Genomic DNA, 21020 nt, shown 5'->3' with positions numbered 1-21020 from the left:
AACGATGCTCCTTGTCATCTCAGCGGTAGTTATTGGGTTCCAGGGGGTCTCCCACCTTCAAGATGGGGGTGATGGTGTTGGTAGTCCATGTGAGTAGGAAACCCTTGCATAAAGCATGGTTGAACATGTGAACCAGGAGCTGGGCCAATGCATTTGCGGCATGAAAGATGTGTTCTGCTAAATCCCTTCGTGATCGGGGATCGACCATTCCCAAGTCACTTGATGGCTTTGAATACAATCGCCTTCGTCGAGAAAGTGAATGTGGTAGGGTGAGGATCCTATGGGTGGGGTAGGGATGGCTGGTTGGGGATGGAGTAGAGTGAGTGGGTGTGAAGGTACCAAGTGTTAGGAGAGGTAATGGGTGTGGAGTTGCGGCGAGGGGGTATCTTCCTCCAAGCCACCTTGTGTTCCTTGCCAAAAAACATGCAGTCTTTCTTTCTGGAGAGACTGCCCTCTCTCTCTCTCTCTCTTGTGACACCATGGGTCCATTAGGAAAAAATCCAGTGCCCTATTGGGATCTAGTGCATCACCTCCTCGCTAATCCCTCCAAAGACCAACTTGTCAATGTAGCATTCCTTTCAGTGGCAGTGTTTGGCTGTAAGGGAAAAGCAAAATGGATCCAAGTACCTGCTCACACATAAGCTAATCACACAAACTCTCCTTGTTTGCAGCAGGAGGTGTTAGTGCACTGCCACAGTATGCAATCGGCATAATAGCCACCAATGAATAAGCTCTCATCTTTTGAGATGTGAGATAGGGAGATGGCATGGTAGATCGTGGTCTGAGAGGACATGCAAGGTATGCTGCACGGTGGTGTGGGAGTGTGAGCAGCATATTTTTTTAGAAACTTTTTTCCGCTATCTGCGCATGCTTTCCTCACATCCTTCAAGGATGTATATCGTTTGAGATTTGCTGGTTGTGGGTAGCAGCTGATATCTGTTATGCTCTTCAACACGCAATTGAGATTTGTCTGGTTGTCTTCCAGTTAGTTTTGTGTAATTCTCACATATGTTGCATTGTGTCTTACTGTATGTATACTGTATGTATGCACTTTTTCACATACAGGACTAACATTGTCTCTACTACTGGAAGGCTAGTTTGAATCTGCCAAAGTTACTCATCAAGTGCAGCCACAAGGGTAAGGAATGCACTTTGGAGAATGAAGTTACAGGGGTACAATTTGTTTGCACAAAGGTGCAAAATATAGAAGACTCGGGCGGCATTCTCTCTCGCTTCGACATTCACATGGACTCTGGGGAAATACAAGTAAGTTCTTGCAGCTACCTAAGTAGTTCAAGAAGTTTTTTATCATTTACCAAATTGTGTGCTTACTCTTTCTCCTGTAATTTGGTCATATTGTTATCTGTCTTTGCATTTTACTGTTATGGTGTGACAGCAATCTCACAGTCCAAGTTTCAACCTTTCTTAAACTGGATGTTTTGGTTAGCTCTTGCGGGAGGCTGATAAGTCACTTGTGGAGATCATGAAGACAGCTGTCATTGCTTCACTTGAGATTCCCAAACAGGCAAGTTTTTGCATGACCTCATCTACCTTAGGGACTTTTTGTTTTGTCAAAGTCTGGATTGCATGTTGATTGGATATAGCTTTTCTGTGATCCACAGCCAAATAGTTTATTGCAAGCTGAGGTGGACATGAAACTGGGAGGGGCTCAATGCAGCTTGCTGACAAACAAGTTCGAAAAGTGGGTAGATGTGTTGTATTCCATGAGACCCAAAAGCAGGGAAGTGGACTCTGCTTTGAAACAAAAAATAAAGACTCCAAAGAAGGGAATAAGTTGGACATTCACTATTTCAGCACCGGATATGACAGTTTCAGTGCATGATTTGGATGGCTTAGTCCTTTACAATGTATGGTTTTTTCTCCTCTTCCCATCTAGCAGCTATGTTTTGGAATGAAAAGCTTCATTAGGCATGATATTGACTTTTTTTTTTTTGATTTGTTTTGTGCATTGTTTGTGCCATCTATTTGCAAATTTTTATGTTTATTTTTGCATTGATGCATTGTGGGTCTTTCCAGGTTTGTCTGCAGACTTCTCACGTCTTTCTTAATTCTGCTTTGAAACAAGGAACTGGAATTCACACTGAACTGGGTGAACTCCATGTTTATATGGTTGAGGAGGAGGGTACCTTGTATAAAGGCTTGTTTGGAATGGACACAAATCCTGGTTGTTTGCTGCAGATGTCCAGGGTCACAGTTGATTGGGGTGTAACAGAACCTGAGAGTGCACTGAATGGCACTGATCAAAGGAAGGTTGCCTTGCTTATGGAAGTCTCTGGAACTGCAATGCATTTGACTTTGCATCGGCTGCAGTCTTTTCTCTCGTCCAGCATGGGCTTTGCACGCCACTTTAAGCGTTTTTTGTCTACAGGCCACAAACTCAAATCAAGGAAGGAAAGCACGACTGAACATGCTAGAGGAAAAGGAATTCAGGAAGTGAAACTATGCCTTGAAGGGATTTCTATTCAGTACTGTGCGCAGATGCATATAATGGATATGGATGTTCCAGACCCCAAGAAGGTAAACTTTGGCAGTCAGGGTGGTGAGGTGGTTGTGGAAACAAATAATGATGGCAAGCCTCGTACAGCCAGTATCAAGGTTGCTAAGTTTCATGGTATAGAGGGGTCAGGTCTCATATGTAAATCCACCATTGACATTGCACATCTGCAATTGCACATTGATCGGGACAAGGATGATACCCAAGTAGATCTACAACGGCTGAGGGCCACATATCAAGAACTGGGACCAGAGATGAAGCCGATCACTGAAGCCCTTATTGCAGCTTTGCAAAGTGGGAAAGTTGTGTATCGAATGGCCATAGTTGGGAATGGAGTTCCTGGTTGCTTAATCTGCATTTCTGACCTAAGAGGCAGGTGGGAACCTGATATTCATTTGTTTTTCCTCGATGCCTTTATGCGATTAAGAATATGTTTTCAAAAGAAAAAGCAGTCAATGTGTTCTGATGAGGGAGTTCTGAAAAAAGATGGCATGGAATTGCCCTCCAATGCTTCTGAGAGTGCCCGAAGCAGTGTGAAGAGAAACAGTGTGGCTGTTGATTTGGAACGTATTGATTTATCAGCTGCACTTGCTGATGGGGTGGATGCTTCATTGTCTATTGCTTCCATGTTTTCTGAAGATTTAAAAGTTGGAATTCTTTTTGAAGAGCTGAAGGTTGCATTAAATGGTGCAACAGTAATGAAAAGTAAACGTTTGCAGATTGCACGTCTTCCATGCTTTATTCAAAACAACATTAAGACCGCAGTTGCTCAAGAATGCTCGAAATGTGGAACTGAAATTGCCAGTTGTTGGGACTATCTCATCCAGGGTTCTGCAGTGCGTATCATTTTGCCATACAGACTAGAGTGTCGGGCAATAGATGATGCAATCGAAGATACATGGAGAGGCTTGAAGATTTCCATGATTGCTCAGAAAATCACAATTGCTGGCTCATCAAGCATGAAGGTAAATTCTGAAAAGAAACCATCCAAATTGTCTTCTTCTATTGGGGCAGTGAAGTTTTTGTTTGAGAGCTTAACTGCTGAAATTGAGGAAGAACCACTGCAAGGCTGGCTTGATGAACATCATCAGCTGATAAGTAAGCAAAGGCTTGAGCTGGATGTGAGGGAGCGTTTACTGGATGAATTCATCTCAGAAGGAGGCAGATTGTGTGCCAGTCAGTGTACTAGTTCTGATTTCATGGTTCTTAGTGCTTGTGAACTTAATAGCATGCTTGAAGGGAAAGAATTAGACTTTTCCGATCCTGTTGTCTGCAAAAAACTCAAGGATAGGTTGCAACAACATGCTTTCCAGGCATATCAAAGAGCATGCAAAAAATTACAGCCTTATGAAGACTCAGGGTCTTCTAGAAGTGCTTTTCAATCAGGTTTCAGGCCAAGTGTAAACAGGGGATCTCTTTTGTCAATACAAGCTTCCAATTTAGAAGTGACTCTGCTGGATATAGAAGGTGGCAGACCTGGGATGGTTGGACAAATAAGGAAATTGGACTGCATCCCCTCAGAAACAGAGATACCTTACTCTAGACTTTTGGGCAAACATGTGAAAATTTCAACAGCATCGCTTGTTATTCAACTTCGGAACTATACTCTCCCCATGCTTTCAGCTGCAGGTGGTAGATGCGATGGGAAGATAATTTTTGCTAGACAGGTTCACACTGACCCTCGTTAATGTTTCATATAGAGGAGGACTGATTTTTGTGGAGATGCTTATCGGATTCAACATATTTGCCCTTTTCAAAATACATGATTGCATGCATGTAACTGTTGATAGGTGTTTGGTTTTGCAGGCGACATGTTTTCCCAGACAAGTACCTCAAGAGCTTTATGTTGGTCGCTGGCGGAAGCTTACAATGCTACGTTCAGAGAGTGGAACTACACCCCCTTTTAAAATGTTTTCAGAATTGCCAATTGAGTTTGAGAAAGCAGAGGTTGCCTATGGAGTAGGGTTTGAGCCGTCACTTGCTGATGTAAGTTTTGCTTTCACAGTGGCTTTAAGAAAGGCGGATCTTAGTGTGCATGATTTAGTAGAGGATTTGGAACCCATAAAAGGTGCTGACTTTTATGGCGTTCGCACATCCGCCAAAACCTTAAACATGAGATCGCAGCCTGTCAAAAAAGAGCGCAGCTTGCCTTGGTGGGATGATATGCGGTATTATGTGCATGGGAAGAACTCAATAGTTTCAACACACTTCAAGTGGGTTTTTCTGGCTACGACGAATCCATATGAAGAAAGAGACATGATGAAAATTGAAGCTGGTTCAATGGACATTCAGCAACAAGAGGGGAGCCTTTCCTTTTTTGCAAGGGATTTTAATCAGAGTATCAGCAGCTTAGAAAATGTAATGGTGTATCAAGGTCCGAAGCAATCTCCAACAAAACAGGGCCAGGGTTGCATTCAATCACCCTTTTTCCAACTTGATATCACTATGGATTGGGATTGTGAGACAGGAAGTCCTCTGTTTCATTATTTACATGCACTTCCTCATGAGCTTGTGACACGAGAAAAGGTATATGATCCATTTCGTTCTACATCATTAATTCTAAGGTGGAACTTCCGCCTGGGGGATGCCACAGCAACAGAAAATTCCACAGGATTGTCGGCTGGATCGGGATGCACCTCCCATAGATTCAAACCACTAAATGTCCGCAAATCAGCTGCACACAAATCATCTAAAGAGTCGACTTCTCTGATGTCATATGTTAAGCCAGAAACCTCGCCTGATGTTCCAACAATGAACTTAGGTGGACATGATTTGATCTGGATATTTAGATGGTGGAGCACATTGTACAGTCCCCCTCACAAGCTTCGTACCTTCTCGAAGTGGCCTAGGTTTGGTTTAATTAGACTACCTCGATCAGGGAACCTTTCTCTTGACAAAGTTCTTACGGATTTTATGTTGCGAGTTGATTCTACTCCTGCTCAAATTAAGCACACTTCATTAGTACCAGATGACCCTGCTAAGGGACTGACCTTCAGTATGAGAAAATTTAAATATGAGCTTTGCTATAGCCGCGGTAAACAACGATACACATTTGACAGCAAGCGTGACATTCTTGAGCTTGTATATCAGGGACTGGATTTGCACATGCTTGAGGCAGACTTAAGAAGAGAGTTGGGCTTAGGGGCCAGAGAGAAATGTGAGGGATTTGAAAATGGCTCATCTGGTACAGCAGACGAGCCTACTCATGACACGAGGTTACTCACAAAATCAACAGAAAATGGATTTTTTTTCACAACTGACTATTTTTCGTTGCAAAAGCAAGCCCCCAAGGCTGATCTTTCACGGTTATCTTCGTGGCAAGAGGAAGCTCGTAGACCATTGAGTGCTAGCACTGTAGAGTTTCCACACGGCAGTGGGAGTGATCCAACTAGATCAGACCCCAGTGATGATGATGGGTTTGATATTGTTTTGCCAGACAACTGTTTGCGTGTTTCTCTTTATGGTCTCAAGCTTTTGTGGGCTATATCCAATAGAGATGCAGTTTGGGCTTGGGTTGAAAATATCTACAGAGCTTTTGAATCACCAAAGCCATCTCCATCGAGGCAATATGCACAGAGGAAAATAATGGAAGAACAAAACAAGTTGGCAGAGCTGGAATCAGGGTTGAATGAAGGATCAAGTTCAGGATCCTCAACACAGCGTAACAAGGGACCTAGTGCCTCTCCTTCTCCATCTCGACAAGAGAAGCCATCTCTCGTTAGAAAAAGTGCCATTTGGACAGGTGGGAATGAAGGTATGATTCAGGAAACAGAACTTATAGAAAGGAAATTCACGTGACTAGATTAAAATTTATGCGAAGTACATATATATAGTTTTCAATATATTAATAGTTTTCAGAATATATTTATCTTCGGCTATTCTTTTGCATACGTGGATGGGTGGGAGGTGAACAAGAGACAAGTGTGACCAGTAAAGCAGGAGGCCATACCAGTGTATGCATAATTTTTGGTTGTGTGAAGGACCGGCATTTAATTGAGGCTGAAACTGCACAGATGCCCATGTGTTTTGTGGACAGTAGGCAGGAAAGCAACATGGTTAAAAGTAGCTATTGGCACATGTCCAGGTTGCTTCTAGAACAGTGTGGGCTGCTTGTGGACATGTGAAAGAATTCGAAGAGGCTGTGCATTCAGTAAAGTTCAAGTGGGCTGTGGCTCATGTGTAGTGCTCCAGAGTGAGCCACATGTGTAGAAGCCATGTGCTTTTGCATGAGTTTGAGGCATCATCAACAACAAAAGCATTGCCTACATTGGCAGGAAAGTTCCTTTTTTTGTATGCTTTTGTTACGATCCCAAAGCTCATAATATGGCTAGCATGAACTTTGAGCCTAGGCTTATACCTAGTGTGGCCAAGATGGGACGCACAGGGAATAAGGGACTTGTGGGCACTTATTGGCAAATATTAATGTAAAAAACTACAATTAGCTGGTGTGCTGGGCTGCCTAGTGACCCCCTTCATCCTCCTCTTCATTGTAGAGGCCATGAGCTGTTTTTATCGCTCGCACCTTCAGGGACGCAGTCTCTCTGTCCGCATCACCCTTGGAGGAACTCTTGGGTGCAGAGTTTGCGGATGAAAACACAGCTTACCTTCTTGTCTTGAAAGGTGCCTCTGGTGCATGCATGAACTGGCACAAGTCGTATGAGTTTTGGGTGGGACTCTTCTCGATTTCGACTTAGCGACTGCTTCCACTTGACGCCTTCCAGTGGATCTCCAGCGGTACCACGACAAAATATCTTGGATTCTAGGTGGGCATTGACATCACCCCAGAGCACAAAGTTACCCCCTTTCTCTGGAGCATTCAGAGGAAGTTTCTCTATCGGAGCTTGGCAAGATTGTTATTGGCAAGCCGTGTGGTGGTAGTGGCCAACTAGGTTCTCTTGGCCATCATGTGGTACATTGCTTCATCTGGGGCTTTCTTGCAATTGTTTATTGGTCAGGTCCAACTCCTCAGTTGCAACTTCTTGCAACTGAGGAGTTGGTAGTGGCCAACTAGGTTCTGTTGGCCATCATGTGGTACATTGCTTCATTTGGGGCTTTCTTGCAATTGTTTATTGGTCAGGTCCAACCCCTCAGCCTGCAACTTCTTGCAGGCTCGTCCTCCCCTCCTCAAAGGTGGGATGGGCATCATCAATCCAACGATTCAGAGTAGAGTATTGTGCAGTCCATTCTCATTGCATATATACAGTTCTTCTTGCGGCTGCTTGCTTGGCCAAAGAAGCACTTGGATGAGTACATGTCTGCTATACTGGAGATAGTTTGGAAAACCAAGCACAATACTGAAGGCCTCAGATTGCTGTGAAAGGACAAGCTATGTACGCCAAGAAATCATGGGGGCATCAACATTCTCGACCTTCATACTCATGTAATTGCGAGGAAAGCCACTTTGCTCGCTGATTTTGCAGCTCAAAAACAGCCATGGGCACAGCCTCCCTACAAGAAGACACACACACACACACTTAGACCGAGCTACATGGATACCCATTTGTCTCATGGATTGAGGTGCGCCATTGGGCAGATCCGCACCTCTTCACATCAGTTAGAGATAGAGACAGGCAGATTTAGAGGCATACCTCCAGGGGACAGGATATGTTAGATTTGTTGGATAGAGCCAGAGATGGAGGAGCACTACATCTGTCGCTGCACAGCATATTATGAGATTCGAGGGCGCTACCATTGCCTTTTCAAAGAGGGATTTGGACCACTGGCTAGAGTCATGGACTATTGTGATCAGTGATGCTTGGGTTTTTATCTCCTGGAGATCCCCAGGCTCAGAGAGTCCATTATGAGGAGCAGACGCCCGACTGGTAGGGAGTCCACACAGAGACAGATTACTGACTTCTCTAGAGGGACTACCCGGGAGGACACACAGCCGATAGCCCAACAGTGGGCACCCCATGGGACTCTAGTTGAGAGAGCTATCCAGTTGGGCAGATCCAAACGCCCGAGGGTTCGCGGATTCTTACATCAGAGACGGTGCCTACAGCGGAGGATTAAGAGCATCATTGCGAGGCATCAGGCTCGTCCGACCAGGCATCTCACTATGGCAGATATCCAGGCCATCCGGCAGAGACCCATCCTAGAGCTCCTAGGATGATTACCACTCTAGCCATATACTGTTGTACTCAGTGTCACTTTTGTACTCCCCCATATTCATGTATTCATGTATCCATGTACTCATGCACCCCATTTTGACTAGTAGCATTAGCTTCCCACTCTCCCTAGTTGCTGCTTCCGGATGCTCCCTACGGATGTATTGTAGGGCTAGATACTTACCTTCAGTCCTTTCTTTTCTTTTCGAGATAGTGTATCAGATGTCACATGGTTGTAACTTTGGTCTCATAGGTCACTTTGGCCTTTTGAAGACGTTAATATAACATTTCATTTCATTTCACACTTCAAGCTTTAGCTTCACACACACACACACTCTCTCTCCCTCAAGCAGCAAGCCTCAAGGGCATAGTCACAGGGAATGGGCATTTTTAGACTTGGGAATGTTGGGGATGGTAGCATCTTCCCGTTCCCATTCCCGTCCCATGTCTCTCTATAGTTACAGGGAATGGCCATTCTCAATCTTTTTTGTCCCCGTTCCCCGTCCCCATTTCGCGTCCCATGTGACTATGCTCAAGGGCCAAGGTCTCAAGTTTCAAGCTCTCACACAAGCAAGCTGTAGTCTCTCAAGACACACACTCTCCCTCACACACTCTCTCTCAAGCTTCACTCACACACACACACACACATACACACACACACACCCACCCACCCATCCTCACACTCAAGTTCTCCCTCAACTTTCAAGGCTCAAGCCTCACTCACACAGGTATACTGATTTGTCTCATAGGCCGAGTTCGTATAGGCGAGTGGGTGGTACTGACAAAGTAATTTTTAAGTGCCGTTCATTACCCCCGTCCCCGTTCCTTACCCCCGTCCCTGTTCCCTACATATGGCGTCCCCCGTCCCATCCCCGTCCCCCGTTACCGTCCCCCGTCCCTTGTGACTATGCTCTGCCTGCTTCAACCTCCTGTAGTCTACACTTTACCTTTCCCTTCGTTTGGCCCTCATGTTTTTCCTCCTTTTTTTCGGGTGCGAGTGTGTGTGTGTGTGTGTGCACCTGCTTCGTGTACAGTGATCAGTTTTGTAGCTCTTCACTTTGTGGTTCAGCATGGCTTCTTCTTTAGAACAGTTGGCTTCGGATCAAAATGTGAATATCAAGGTCTATCATCATGCTCACAAGAATGATGAGCATAGGAACAAGGTTCTTTGTACTGAGTTTGGCAAATCTATCCAGGAGCTTTCTCCTGATGCACACTTTGTTCATGATATGCTAATTGATGATTTTGTGGACGATAAAAAAGAATGGCAATTGCGGGATCCTGATTTCAAGTTTGAAATTCCTCTACCTTTGGTGGTCTCACCATTGAAGTTGTTCTCTGAAAATGCACCTCTTGCGAATGAGGTGGCACAAAGGATAAAATCAGAGTTGAAGGGAAATGTAGTTGATGGTGTATACTAGGTTGCCAGAGGATTTTATGATATTCTTTTTAAAGAACCTAAACTCAAAGTACCTTTGCTGGAAAAGTCGCCTCTCATGTTTGGCACTTAGTTGGTTCATGTATTGCCATGGTCAGCGAACAAGGATTATGAAAGTGTCATTAAGCATAAATGCCTAGTGTGGGTTACAGTGAAACATTTCCAGGAACATTTCCGTGAGCATTTGCTTATGTTGGCTGCTTCATTGGGTAAGGTTATTTGTCCTCCTCGACCTGCTGAAGATGAAATCGTTTTATGATTCTCTGGGATACAACTAGACCTGTTATTTCCCTCGGTTTCTAGTGAAAGGTGCTTTGCCTGTGGTTAATCAGCAAGCTTCCACCAGTAAGGCTACGCCATCTTCCAAGTCTAAAGGGAAAAACATAATGGATCAAGATGGTTTTATTGCCCCAAAAAAGACTTTCAAGGCATCTTTGTACAAAACGGGTAATTGGATCCAAACTCAGGAGAATGTAGCTCGCAATGTGGATTCCTTGGCAGCTAATGTTCTCAATGCAAAAGCTAATCCTACTGCTAATGTGGTCTCACGTAATTGGGTTGAAGTTTGTACTGGAGGTACTCAGCTCTTTGATAAGCATGATGTTGTTTGGAATGCAGTGCGGGATCTGGGGGGATATGCGCATATGGATGAGAGTTAAATCCTCTCATTTTTTTTGTGTACATAAGATGCTTCCGATAAAGTGTGTCACCTATAATGTATAGGGTATTTGCGATCCTCATAAATGGAGATGTTTATGGGATTATGTACATACGATGAGACCAGATATAGTTTGTTTGCAAGAACACAATCAACATGAGTATGGAGAGGCCAGTTTGGCCATTTTGCTGGATATGACATTTTCTATGCCGGAAGCAAACAATTCTCGGGTGTTGCTTTTCTTTTGCGATATGAACTGGAGCCAACATTGGAATATAATGATTCATTGGGCGAATGTATCATTATGCAATGTACTTTCCAGGGTGAAAATTTTCAGTTTGCAAGAGTTTATGCATCTCAATCTTTCCATGAACGGCAAAGGATTTGGAATTTCTTCAATTCGTATCCCTAGTTGTCAAATGCTTTTGTTTGTGGAGATGTTAACAACTCTTCACAAAGGGAGGATAATACATTTGGCTTTTCTCGTATGTTGCATGTTGAGCGTCAGGCTTGGGACAATTTCATTCTGCAAATAGATGCCTCTGATCTTTGGCTCTCTACTATGGCTGGAACTCTAGGATCTACTTATCACCATAATGCTCTCCCTCAATATTGGGCTAGATTGTATAGATAGTATTTGTTACATAATCGAGAGATGACTCCTTTTCGTTCAAGCTTTGGGTTGATCATGCCTCTCTGATCATTCACCACTATGGTTGGCTTTATATTTTCATATGCCCTTATGGGAACCTCCTCTATATCATCAGAGACTGTTAGACACAAATAACACCTATTTTTCACATGATACCTTTAGAGCTTTAGTACATGATGCCATTTCTCTGTTTTCTGCTCAGTTATTAGATAATTTTGACACTACTTGGATTTGTTTTGTTCTACGAATGTAGATAGTCATTGCTGACTATGGTAGGTATTATGTTGCAGATGCCAAGCAAAGAGTTTAATTGGCCAAGTGACAAATCCAATCGCTCACCTCACTCAGCCATCTTCAAACTCTTACACAAGATCAATAAAATGAGCTATGTGAAGCCAAAGTGTGTGTCTCTATGGAAATGGCAAATGAGATCGAGATGTAAGCATAGTAGTTAGGGGGTTGTTTGAAACGGGTTTCCTAAAAGTTTCAAATGCGTTTCATAAAATCAATCCGAAGTTTCCTACAAGTTTCCTACCTACAGGTTTTTGCATGTACAAAATTTCAAGTATATACTGCAGAAAATATGTAAAAATAACACTAAATGCATAGAATACATGGAAATATCAATTTGAAGCCTATAGTCTTTGAATGACAAATAACAAACCATGTAATCATCCATCATCAATGTCAAACCATACATGACACTACATAGGTTAAAACTTAGAAGATTGAAGTATTCATGTCGCATCATACATGAATTATGATGAATCAATAGTCATGGCCCAATGCACATAAACAATACATAATAAATCATGATAAGCCACATGGCTCATGGGCAATGGCTCAAGCTCTCGAGTCTCAGCCTAGCTAGTAGCTAGTCCTGCAAATCCTCAATCTCCTCGTCCTCATACCGTCGGACTTAGACTTACTGTGAGAATCTGAATCAGATGTGGAGAAAGACTCAGCTGCTGCACTCGCCTCTGCTGTTGCATTGGTACTAGCGCCTGCTGTTGTAGATGAATGTGCATGACTAACACGTGCAGGTGCTGTGATCTCCTCATATAGCATGGCATAAATGTCACGCTCCTCTCGAGGAATCTCTGGGACTTCTTTCACTTTCTCAATGTTGATTTTATCGACATTGACTTGGCGAGTCTCGATGGGATTGCCTTCCTGCTCAATTAGGTGGAGGTTGCAATGACAAAATACCAACCGCTCTAATTGAACAATGGACAACCGATTTCTCTTCTTTGTATGCAAGAGGGCCCAAGTGCTCCAATCCCTCTCGCAAGGACCCGAGCTACAATCTTGTGATAGGACTCGAATGGCGAGGGATTCCTGTCATAATTCATGCAACAAAAGAAGTCGAAGCCCTTGTTACTAATAACTTGTAAGTATACTACAAGTGGATTCTTATGCAAGATTCAAGAACCAAGAGTTAAGACTCACCAAGTGAGGGATGTTGATGCCATATGGGGTAGTAGAATCCATCTTAGTAGCTCTCATCTCCAAGTCTCTAAATTTTTGGAGGTAGACCTCATAAGTGAGGTTCTGCGAGGTCATGGTCAAACTGGCAAACTGAGCAACTATATTGTAGTGATCCTCCTCCTTGAGGAATTATTTCTTGAAAACTTCTTCAAACTGTGTCGAGGTTGTTGGTTTAGGTTTGAGTTCTTTCCAATAGAGCAAGGCTTTACTCGAGAGAAAACCTGCTGCCAACTGAATCTTTTTGTCATCTGAAACTGGAAGTGGACCTACCACTTATGTAGCCATGTGTCCACAATCTCCTTGGTATGCTGCTTTTGCTTGCCCCCAAACTGTTCCGGAGTAATGTTGGGGCCTAAAGCAGACGCCAAGGTATCCATGCCCAAGAGAGTAGACAAGGTAGTAGTCAATCAAGAGATGAAATTTTGCAAAGTCTGCATCTCCGCGGCGACCTGTTCCTGATGCTTTGTGAAAGAAGCCTCGAAAGTAACTTTAAACTCCCGAAAATCAGATTTAGTGAGAAAATCTTCGAAAAGATCGACATCGGCGGCCAGCAGGTCTTTACGTTCGGGAACGGGTTCCATGTGCGATGCTTAGGTCGACATCGTGAAGTGGAAAAATTTAAAAGTGAGAAAATCGTGGCTGCAAGCAAGAGATGGTGCTAGATAATTCGAGAAGATGTGTGGCTAGAAGCCCACTCTAGGGGTATTTTAAAAGCCCACAAAAGCTTTTTTTTTTTTGAGTTGCTTTTATGTAAAAAGAAAAACACAAGGGATGACTTTTGTGAAAGCCATGCATAAAACCCATGTGTTGTTTTTTTTAAATTATAAAAAAAAACCACCCTAAGCATGTAAACATGCTACGTTCATTTTTTAAAATTAGAAACCACTTGGCCTTCGTAAAAAAAAAACATAGCTTTTGTTCTTATGAATATGCTACGTTTTTTTTTTGCTACGTAAAAAAAAAACATAAGGTTTTCGTTACAAAAAAAAAACGGAAAGCATTGGGGTGAAGAAACAAAACATAAGCTTAAAAAAAAACACCCGTGCCGGCTGCTCGCCACCTGTCGGCTGCAGGAAGCTTTTTGCCATCACCCATGAACAGCCGCAGCCACCCCAATTCGCCGACAGATCTAACAGGCTGTTTTCCACGAACAGCCGGTAGCCGACAGATCTAACAGGCTGTTTTCAACGAACAGCCGGTAGCCGACAAGCTCTCTCTCCATCTCACTTTTGCTGCTGATTCACGCAGCCGATAGCCTTTCTCTTGGTGATTCACACAGCCGACTAGCACTTTGATGCTTCTTTCCTTTCCAAAAACAAAGTCTCTTCACAAACTGTCCAAGTCGACCCCTTTTCATGACCACAACCCACTCAGGTTCCACCGATGCAAACAAAATTCATACGCTGAATTTTGAGAAAAACAGCAGTATTCGTGAAAAAATAGCAGTCATCTCGAACTCATACCTCTTTCTTCTCCACCTACCAACTTGCACGCTCTTCGAGGCATGCTTTGATACCACTGTCAAATCCCCATGGATCTCCTCATAGAGCGCTCTTGAAACATGACTCGAAACCTGCAAAACAAAGCCAAACAACGTGAAGGGGGTGTAGGCCTGAATCACCACCCAACCATGACAGCCGTGGGCAAAACCCACGAGTCCTGGTTGTCCCCACCGAGCCACGAGTTGAGCTAACTAACAAGACGCACCGACCAATCTCTACTCCATGATGTCCCATACCGCCATGGAGGTACCCTCGCGGACCTCGAGATTGCTGCCGGCCTATGAAGCAAGTGCACATCTGCACTAGAGCCAGGCTCCTAACCGCAGAGCTCTCACAAAGACTCGCGAGACTTTATGACCAATTGACTGACCTTGGCCACCCTTTTATAGGCTTTTGGTCGATCACTGGGTGTCCCCACTTGGGCGCCCGCTCGTCAGTCCATCCCTAGCCCAGCTCGCCAATCAGCCTGCCTAACTCCAAGCTACCCCAAGCCTCGAAGCTAGTCTTGTGTGCTTGTTGCACACGGTAGATATACTATGTGCACATGACAGTTTCCCATTATACATGGGGGAGCATATCACTGTATCAGTAAAACTCTTGGAAAGTTTGCCACTTCTAGCCGTACAGGGCAATGATGCTTAACCAATGCATGATAATCCTTGGTTGCAGTCCAAGGAAGGAACGAACCATCTGCTTGCCATATACCTGAACTCCACCCTCCTCTCCTCTATGGATCTAATCTGCGTGCGGGCGACGGCTATCTGACTCTCAATCCACGGGCTATCTGGAGAACTCTCTTGAAGCCGTTGCAAAGAAGCCATACCCCTTAGATTCCTCTCTTGCTCCCAAAATCCCTCCAATCTGCTCTGGTCTGCCTCGTGTAAGAAACTGTTGATCTCCCCTAAGCCCACATCCTTTGTGCACGCAGAAAAGCATGAAATAAAGTCCGATCCGGCCCATATCCGCTCTATCATCTCAGGGTCCTAAATGAGGTTGTCTGGATTCCTAGAACTCGCATGCCTGTCCTACCTTCAGGGGTCCTCCAAGGACAGAATAACCGGGGCGTGATTTGAGAAAGTAGTGCCTGCCAAGATACCGATCATGCCCCCACGGCCGCAAGCCCACTTATCAACATAAAACCTGTCTAGTTTGGAGAGGTTGGGGCCAGTGGTCCTCCTATCCGATCACGAGAAGCTAAGGCTCCTAGGGCTGCGCCCAAACTGCCAAGGGTCCTGTCCCCTAAGTACTAGTATCATCCCCTCCCAAGCAGAGTACTCTGCTCTTGAGACAATGGCCGTACCTTCTCCAAGTCTGTCCTCTGCTGCCTCTATCATGTTAAAACCTATGCACCAAAAGTCTGCTTGGGGAAGGGTATGTTGGACTGTGCTCCAAAAGAGGGATCGACCTGCAGCAACGTTCGGGGCGTAAACATTGAGAAAGCCAATGTAATCGTTACCAATCAAAATGGTAACCCACTGTGCTCGCCTTGAAACTATGATTGCTGAGCTTGTCACTGGTGCCGGCAAAAGCTGCTCGCTGACAGAAATACAAACTCCTCCCCGCGTCCTGACGGGCCGAAGGATGGAGACTAGAAAGTGTGACTCCTGCCTGGTTATATCTTTCTGCATGGGCGGGTGTGTCCCTCGGAAAGGTGATGCTCTTGGAGAAAATGATTGTCGATAGGTCCCCCAACTATAGCTCTTTGAAGCTCTCCTCTAAGGACACCTCGTCTTTGAAAGCACTGAGCCGCCCTACACCCTGAATGTTCCATGAGACTATTCACATATCAATCTCTATGGGAGGTGGAACTAGCGGAAGTGCCCTCCACTCCAAGAGTCTTAGGCGAGGGTTTAGACGAGGAATATTCACAATCCGTCCTGGGACGAAGGCGTGCCAAGTGGTTGCGGATCTTGTCGTCCATGTGACGCCACTCTGTCCGAGCGCGGGAGTATGCATACTCCGAACTCCATCGATCACAATGGAGGTACTTGTAAGAAGGGGGGAGAGGTACTGCGACCGAAATATGCATGAACACAAAAAGCAACACCTCTAGGTTGGAGGCTACCATCTCCCCATCCTGGTCTTTGTGGGCTGATCCTCCAAGCTCCATCCTAGCCAGTGGCCATAGATGGGTGAGTACGTTGGTAATGCAAAGGTTGTGAAGATTGTGGGAGAGCTCAACTGCCTGTCCCTGGATGATGGCGGCGGTCACTGACTCCTAGTCCCACTCCATCCTTGAGACTGCACTCAAGGGGAAAGAGAAGATCATCATGCCATTTTCTAGCATAGAGGGTATGGAGTGGTGAAAAACCACACATATCCGGATAGGGGCTATTTTCTCCTCAAACATATCTATCCCTTCTGTCGGAAGACATTGGAAGAAACTATAATCCACAGGCTGCCCCAAGATCCTTGGGGGGCCCACTTGGGGACTTTGGGGAGAGCCATCACAGGGAAGGTGGCAATGGTCATCTCAACCGGCTCAGAAAAACAGTGAACCAAGCGGCGAATGGAACTCGCTAGTAGTCTCTGCTCCGGGTCGGGGGCTGCTGTGGGTCAACGGGAGTGCTTTGGAGAGGCGGAGGGGGGAGAGGGGGAGGAGGATGGGGCAGAAGGAACTGCTGTGGGAATAGTGGAAGGTGAGAATGGAGGGGGAGGGGGCGGGGGAGGAGGTGGGGGGGCGGAGAGGCAAGTGAGGTGTGCGGCTCGGAGTGATCCACCGGAGAATATGGCTGCTGGGAGAGGCTTGCCTGCAGCACAGTGGAGTCTATCGGCCTCACTAGGCACTGAGAGCTGGGGGAGGAATCACGACGGGAGTCGGTTGCCAAACTGGGGGCCCGAAGGGGCTGGCTCCGTGACTGGAAGGGGCCCGTTGGCCAGCAGGTGGGTATTTTGATAAATGCTCGAAATGGTTCTCTGACAGAATTGAATCTTGCTGAAATCTGCCGGCTTGGCCCGCGTGGTGGCGACGGTGCTCACTTTTGGTGGTTAGCTGACGGCTTGGGCGTGCGCCAACCGTTCGCCACTTCCGGCCGTTGGGTCGTCCGCAGTTGGGACCTAGTGCGATGGGGGAACGGAGGAGAGGATTCAAAGGAAGGAAGGAGAGTCGCCCCCGGGGGGGGGGTGTGGTTTGGGGAGAAAGGAGGGCAAGGGGAGGTGGAACGAGGAGGGGGGGAGAGGCCTAGGTGGAGAGGGGGAGGAGGGGCTTGCGAAGGGGGAGCGCAAGTAGAGAAAATGATGGGCCAGGCCAGGGCGCGCGAAAGCGGGGCAGGAGGCGGAGAGCTGCGGGGAGAAGGTGGAGGGGGACCGAGAAGCGCAGAGGGGGGGGGGCGGGCAGCGGGGAGAAGGCAAAGGGGCTGCGGGAAGCGCATAGGGGCAAGGGCGCAGGCGGGTGGGGGAGCTTGAGGTCACACAACGACTGTATCTCTATTTCTTGCTTTCTAGTGAGAGCAGCTTCTTCACATACTTCTGCTGAGAAATGAAGATACCCCCTCTCTCTCTCTCTCACACACACACACACATGCACGCACGCACACACACACACACACACACACACACACACACACACACACAACTAGACGCAAGAACGAGCCCCCTAAACACAAGTTAAACACATTATTAATCCAAATTAATTTGGGTAGGCTGAGGCTTACCACCCAATGGTAGATCCGAGAATGTCGGATCACCCTCGAGCATCGGGGTCAAGGTTTCTGTCCCTACAAACCCAACCAATAGGCCTTGGTGTCCCATACTACCAAGACCTGTCCCGAAGGACCCATGGCAGACTGTTTGAATCGCTTTGTACTGTTAGGAGTGGGCTAGCACTTTCATGGCCTAGGTAATGGTACAATAACCCACTCCACTCATTACCCTCACTTATATAGATTTTTCCAATAAAAGCTATACTCTAGGGATTATTCACTTATAAGTCACTTAGTGTGAACAAAATAAAACAAAGTTGTACTTTCTTTATGGACATTGGAGATTTTTTGCTTTAGTTTATTCCTTACTATAGGATAGCAAGGATTCAAGCTGTACAACCAGCCAATCTTTGTGAAGTATGACACAGTTCTGATTCTGGGCAGACACAGTCATTAAGCTATGTAGTGAGCTGTATGCTAAATTAGTAAAACACATTCAAAAAGTTAGCGTACTAACATAAGTTGATGGAAGTACATATACTTTAAAGGATGGCATCTTTCCATGGTAGCTTATATCTTCTGATATTATCAGAGCATGATCTCTTGATTTCTTCTGCCAATTTTGCAACCTTTGTAGGACAGGGAGAGCAGGATGAGACTGAAGAGGAAGGAACCATGCATTTTATGGTCAATGTAGTCCAGCCTCAGTTCAATCTTCAATCAGAGGAGGCAAGGGTAATACTTTCGACTTTAGATCAACAGAAATCAAGTTTTTGTTTTAAGTTATAGATCCGGTGGTACACAAGAGACCTTCCTGGCATTTACATCTTTTGATGTATGATTTTTTACTTTGGCTGCTCTTATGAATTTTTAGGGACGATTTCTACTTGCAGCAGCAAGTGGGAGAGTCATCGCTCGATCATTCCATTCTATCATAAATGTAAGGCCCGAGATGATAGCTCAGACCTTAAGGGCAGGTGGTGACCACTTGTTTGGAAACATGCCAGAGTTAACTTGGTGTAGACGAGAACTCTCGGTGATATTAGAACAAGTTCAGGCCCATGTTGCACCAACTGATGTTGATCCAGGAGCAGGCCTGCAATGGCTTCCAAAAATTCCAAGGGGATCACAAAAAGTGAAGAGAACAGGTGCCCTACTTGAACGCGTGTTTATGCCGTGTGCAATGTACTTCCAGTATACTCGCTGCAAAAGTGAGACTGCAGATATCAAGGTGACATATTTTTTGCCTACTCAATTGAATGCATTTAGTGTACAGATCATTTACATTGTAGATTAAAAACTGAGTTCCTTACTAGTTTATATTTTGGAGTTTGCTACTTGATATCTACTCACAAATGGTTGAGGCATTGAGTGTATTTGAGATGTTACTATTGTTCTTCTTGAAAATGGATGTGTCACTCATATCGCGAAACAAACTAAGTGTTTAAGTGGCAAAGCTATTTGCAACAAGTAAACAAGCCCTCTCAACAACAGGTAATTGATGCTTGGATGTGGAATGAATCCCATAGCTAATGTTGCGCTTAGCTCGGCTCATGTGCTGAAACATGAAGGACTAAAATGTGGGAATGAATTTAGTGTTTGTGTGATTTACATATGGAAAAGGCCATCCCGTGACAAAATCAAATGACTGGGCCATGGGACATCTAGTAATGAAGTTCAGTAGATATAAGTCAAAAAGCTATGAATGTTTTTGTGGGAAGATGGTATGGTCAATATTGTGAGATGCTTCAATTTGTGGAAAAGTGAAATAAGTCACAAGGAAGTGATTGACAACGTGCTAGTATTTTATTTCTACCTCTCCCTCTCCCTTTTTTTTTTTTTCCAGGTAAAGGCCCGTAAGGAATTGTCATTCAACTCTTCAAACATCACAGCCACCATGACTTCCCGTCAGTTCCAAGTTATGGTGGATATTATCAGCAATTTGCTTCTTGCAAGGCTCCCAAAGTAAGCACACTCTCTCTTTTCTGGCAACTTAAAAATCAGCATTTTGTTCTGTCAGAAACAACTACTTAGTTTTTTTTTTCGAAGCACTTAGCAGGTCACATAGGCTTGCGGACTAGGCGGACTAGGCGTTAGTCAATGCGATGAATGCTATTCATGATTAATTTAAGCCTTCTTAGCTGAATTTGTGGACTTCATATATTATATAAATAAGACACCACTAGAAACTTATTCCAGAGCATTGAGCCCAAGTGAAGTCAAAAAGGCCATGAAATTACTGTCAGCTTTGACACATCAGAGTAGAATGGCTAACAGAAGACATGAGGGTCTACAAATGAGGGTGCATAATACCTTCATAGTATGCAATCAAAATGAGAATTACTTTGTACAGAGTAGCTACAAATTTCATGATGCCAACTTTTGAATTTAAGATGTGGAGGATAGGGGTTTTAAACACGGTTAGATGCACATGGCAGTGACCTAGACAGTATGCATGAATAGGTGGAACCTCATAGATATCACATTGAATCGGCTGGTTATGAGCCCTAGCAATGAGCTCGTCTTTATCAAGGACATGTTGACTCTGGGTGGTGCTGCTTGCTGTTGCTTGATAATGGTGTGGCTTTGGGCATGCAACTGTGAGAGTCACTCTCTATGCCTATGAACCTTATGCAGGTAGAAAGAAAGAAAGATATATTTACGTCTGCAAAAGACCGCAAGGGTCTATGAGACCAAAAGTTACAATGAATCCATGAGTAACTGAATCATGGAATAAGAAACTGAAAATGAAACAAGAACTAAACTAAAACTGAGCTATCACTGTCAAAATTGTAAAGAAAGCCCTATGTGCTACACCTAGGCTCAACTGTAAAAGTGCAATACATCCTCATAAATAGAGATACAAATGGAGGCAGGCAGGGTCAAGTGTCGGGGGTGGTCGACCACTGACGGGGCAATAGGCCCCACATATCTGGTTCTCATACTCAGTGATCCTACATAGAGCACTGAATTCCTCCCTGAACAGACAATGATAGCGCCCTGATCTCATGGTATGCTG

At 44.9% G+C, this 21020-nt stretch overlaps 1 protein-coding gene across 3 annotated transcripts in view; it reads left to right on the top strand.

Annotated features, from left to right (window-relative positions):
- Positions 1 to 21020, top strand: part of SAB (HYPERSENSITIVE TO PI STARVATION 4) — a 126606-nt gene that overhangs the window by 73133 nt on the left and 32453 nt on the right. For all 3 annotated transcript variants that reach the window (XM_086824109.1, XM_086824111.1, XM_086824110.1), the window contains exons 6-13: positions 1093 to 1266; positions 1448 to 1525; positions 1623 to 1868; positions 2038 to 4182; positions 4322 to 6269; positions 18639 to 18736; positions 18876 to 19232; positions 19848 to 19966. In XM_086824109.1, the coding sequence (XP_086680235.1) occupies positions 1093 to 1266; positions 1448 to 1525; positions 1623 to 1868; positions 2038 to 4182; positions 4322 to 6269; positions 18639 to 18736; positions 18876 to 19232; positions 19848 to 19966 (5165 nt within the window). The remainder of the gene's footprint in view (positions 1 to 1092; positions 1267 to 1447; positions 1526 to 1622; positions 1869 to 2037; positions 4183 to 4321; positions 6270 to 18638; positions 18737 to 18875; positions 19233 to 19847; positions 19967 to 21020) is intronic.

This window comes from Cibotium barometz, chromosome 30 (genome assembly GCF_041138505.1).
Source record: "Cibotium barometz isolate CiBa-2024 chromosome 30, ASM4113850v1, whole genome shotgun sequence".
NCBI lineage: Eukaryota > Viridiplantae > Streptophyta > Polypodiopsida > Cyatheales > Cibotiaceae > Cibotium > Cibotium barometz.
The sequence above is the reverse complement of the archived record's forward strand: the minus strand, read 5'-3'. Positions and strand labels throughout refer to the sequence as shown.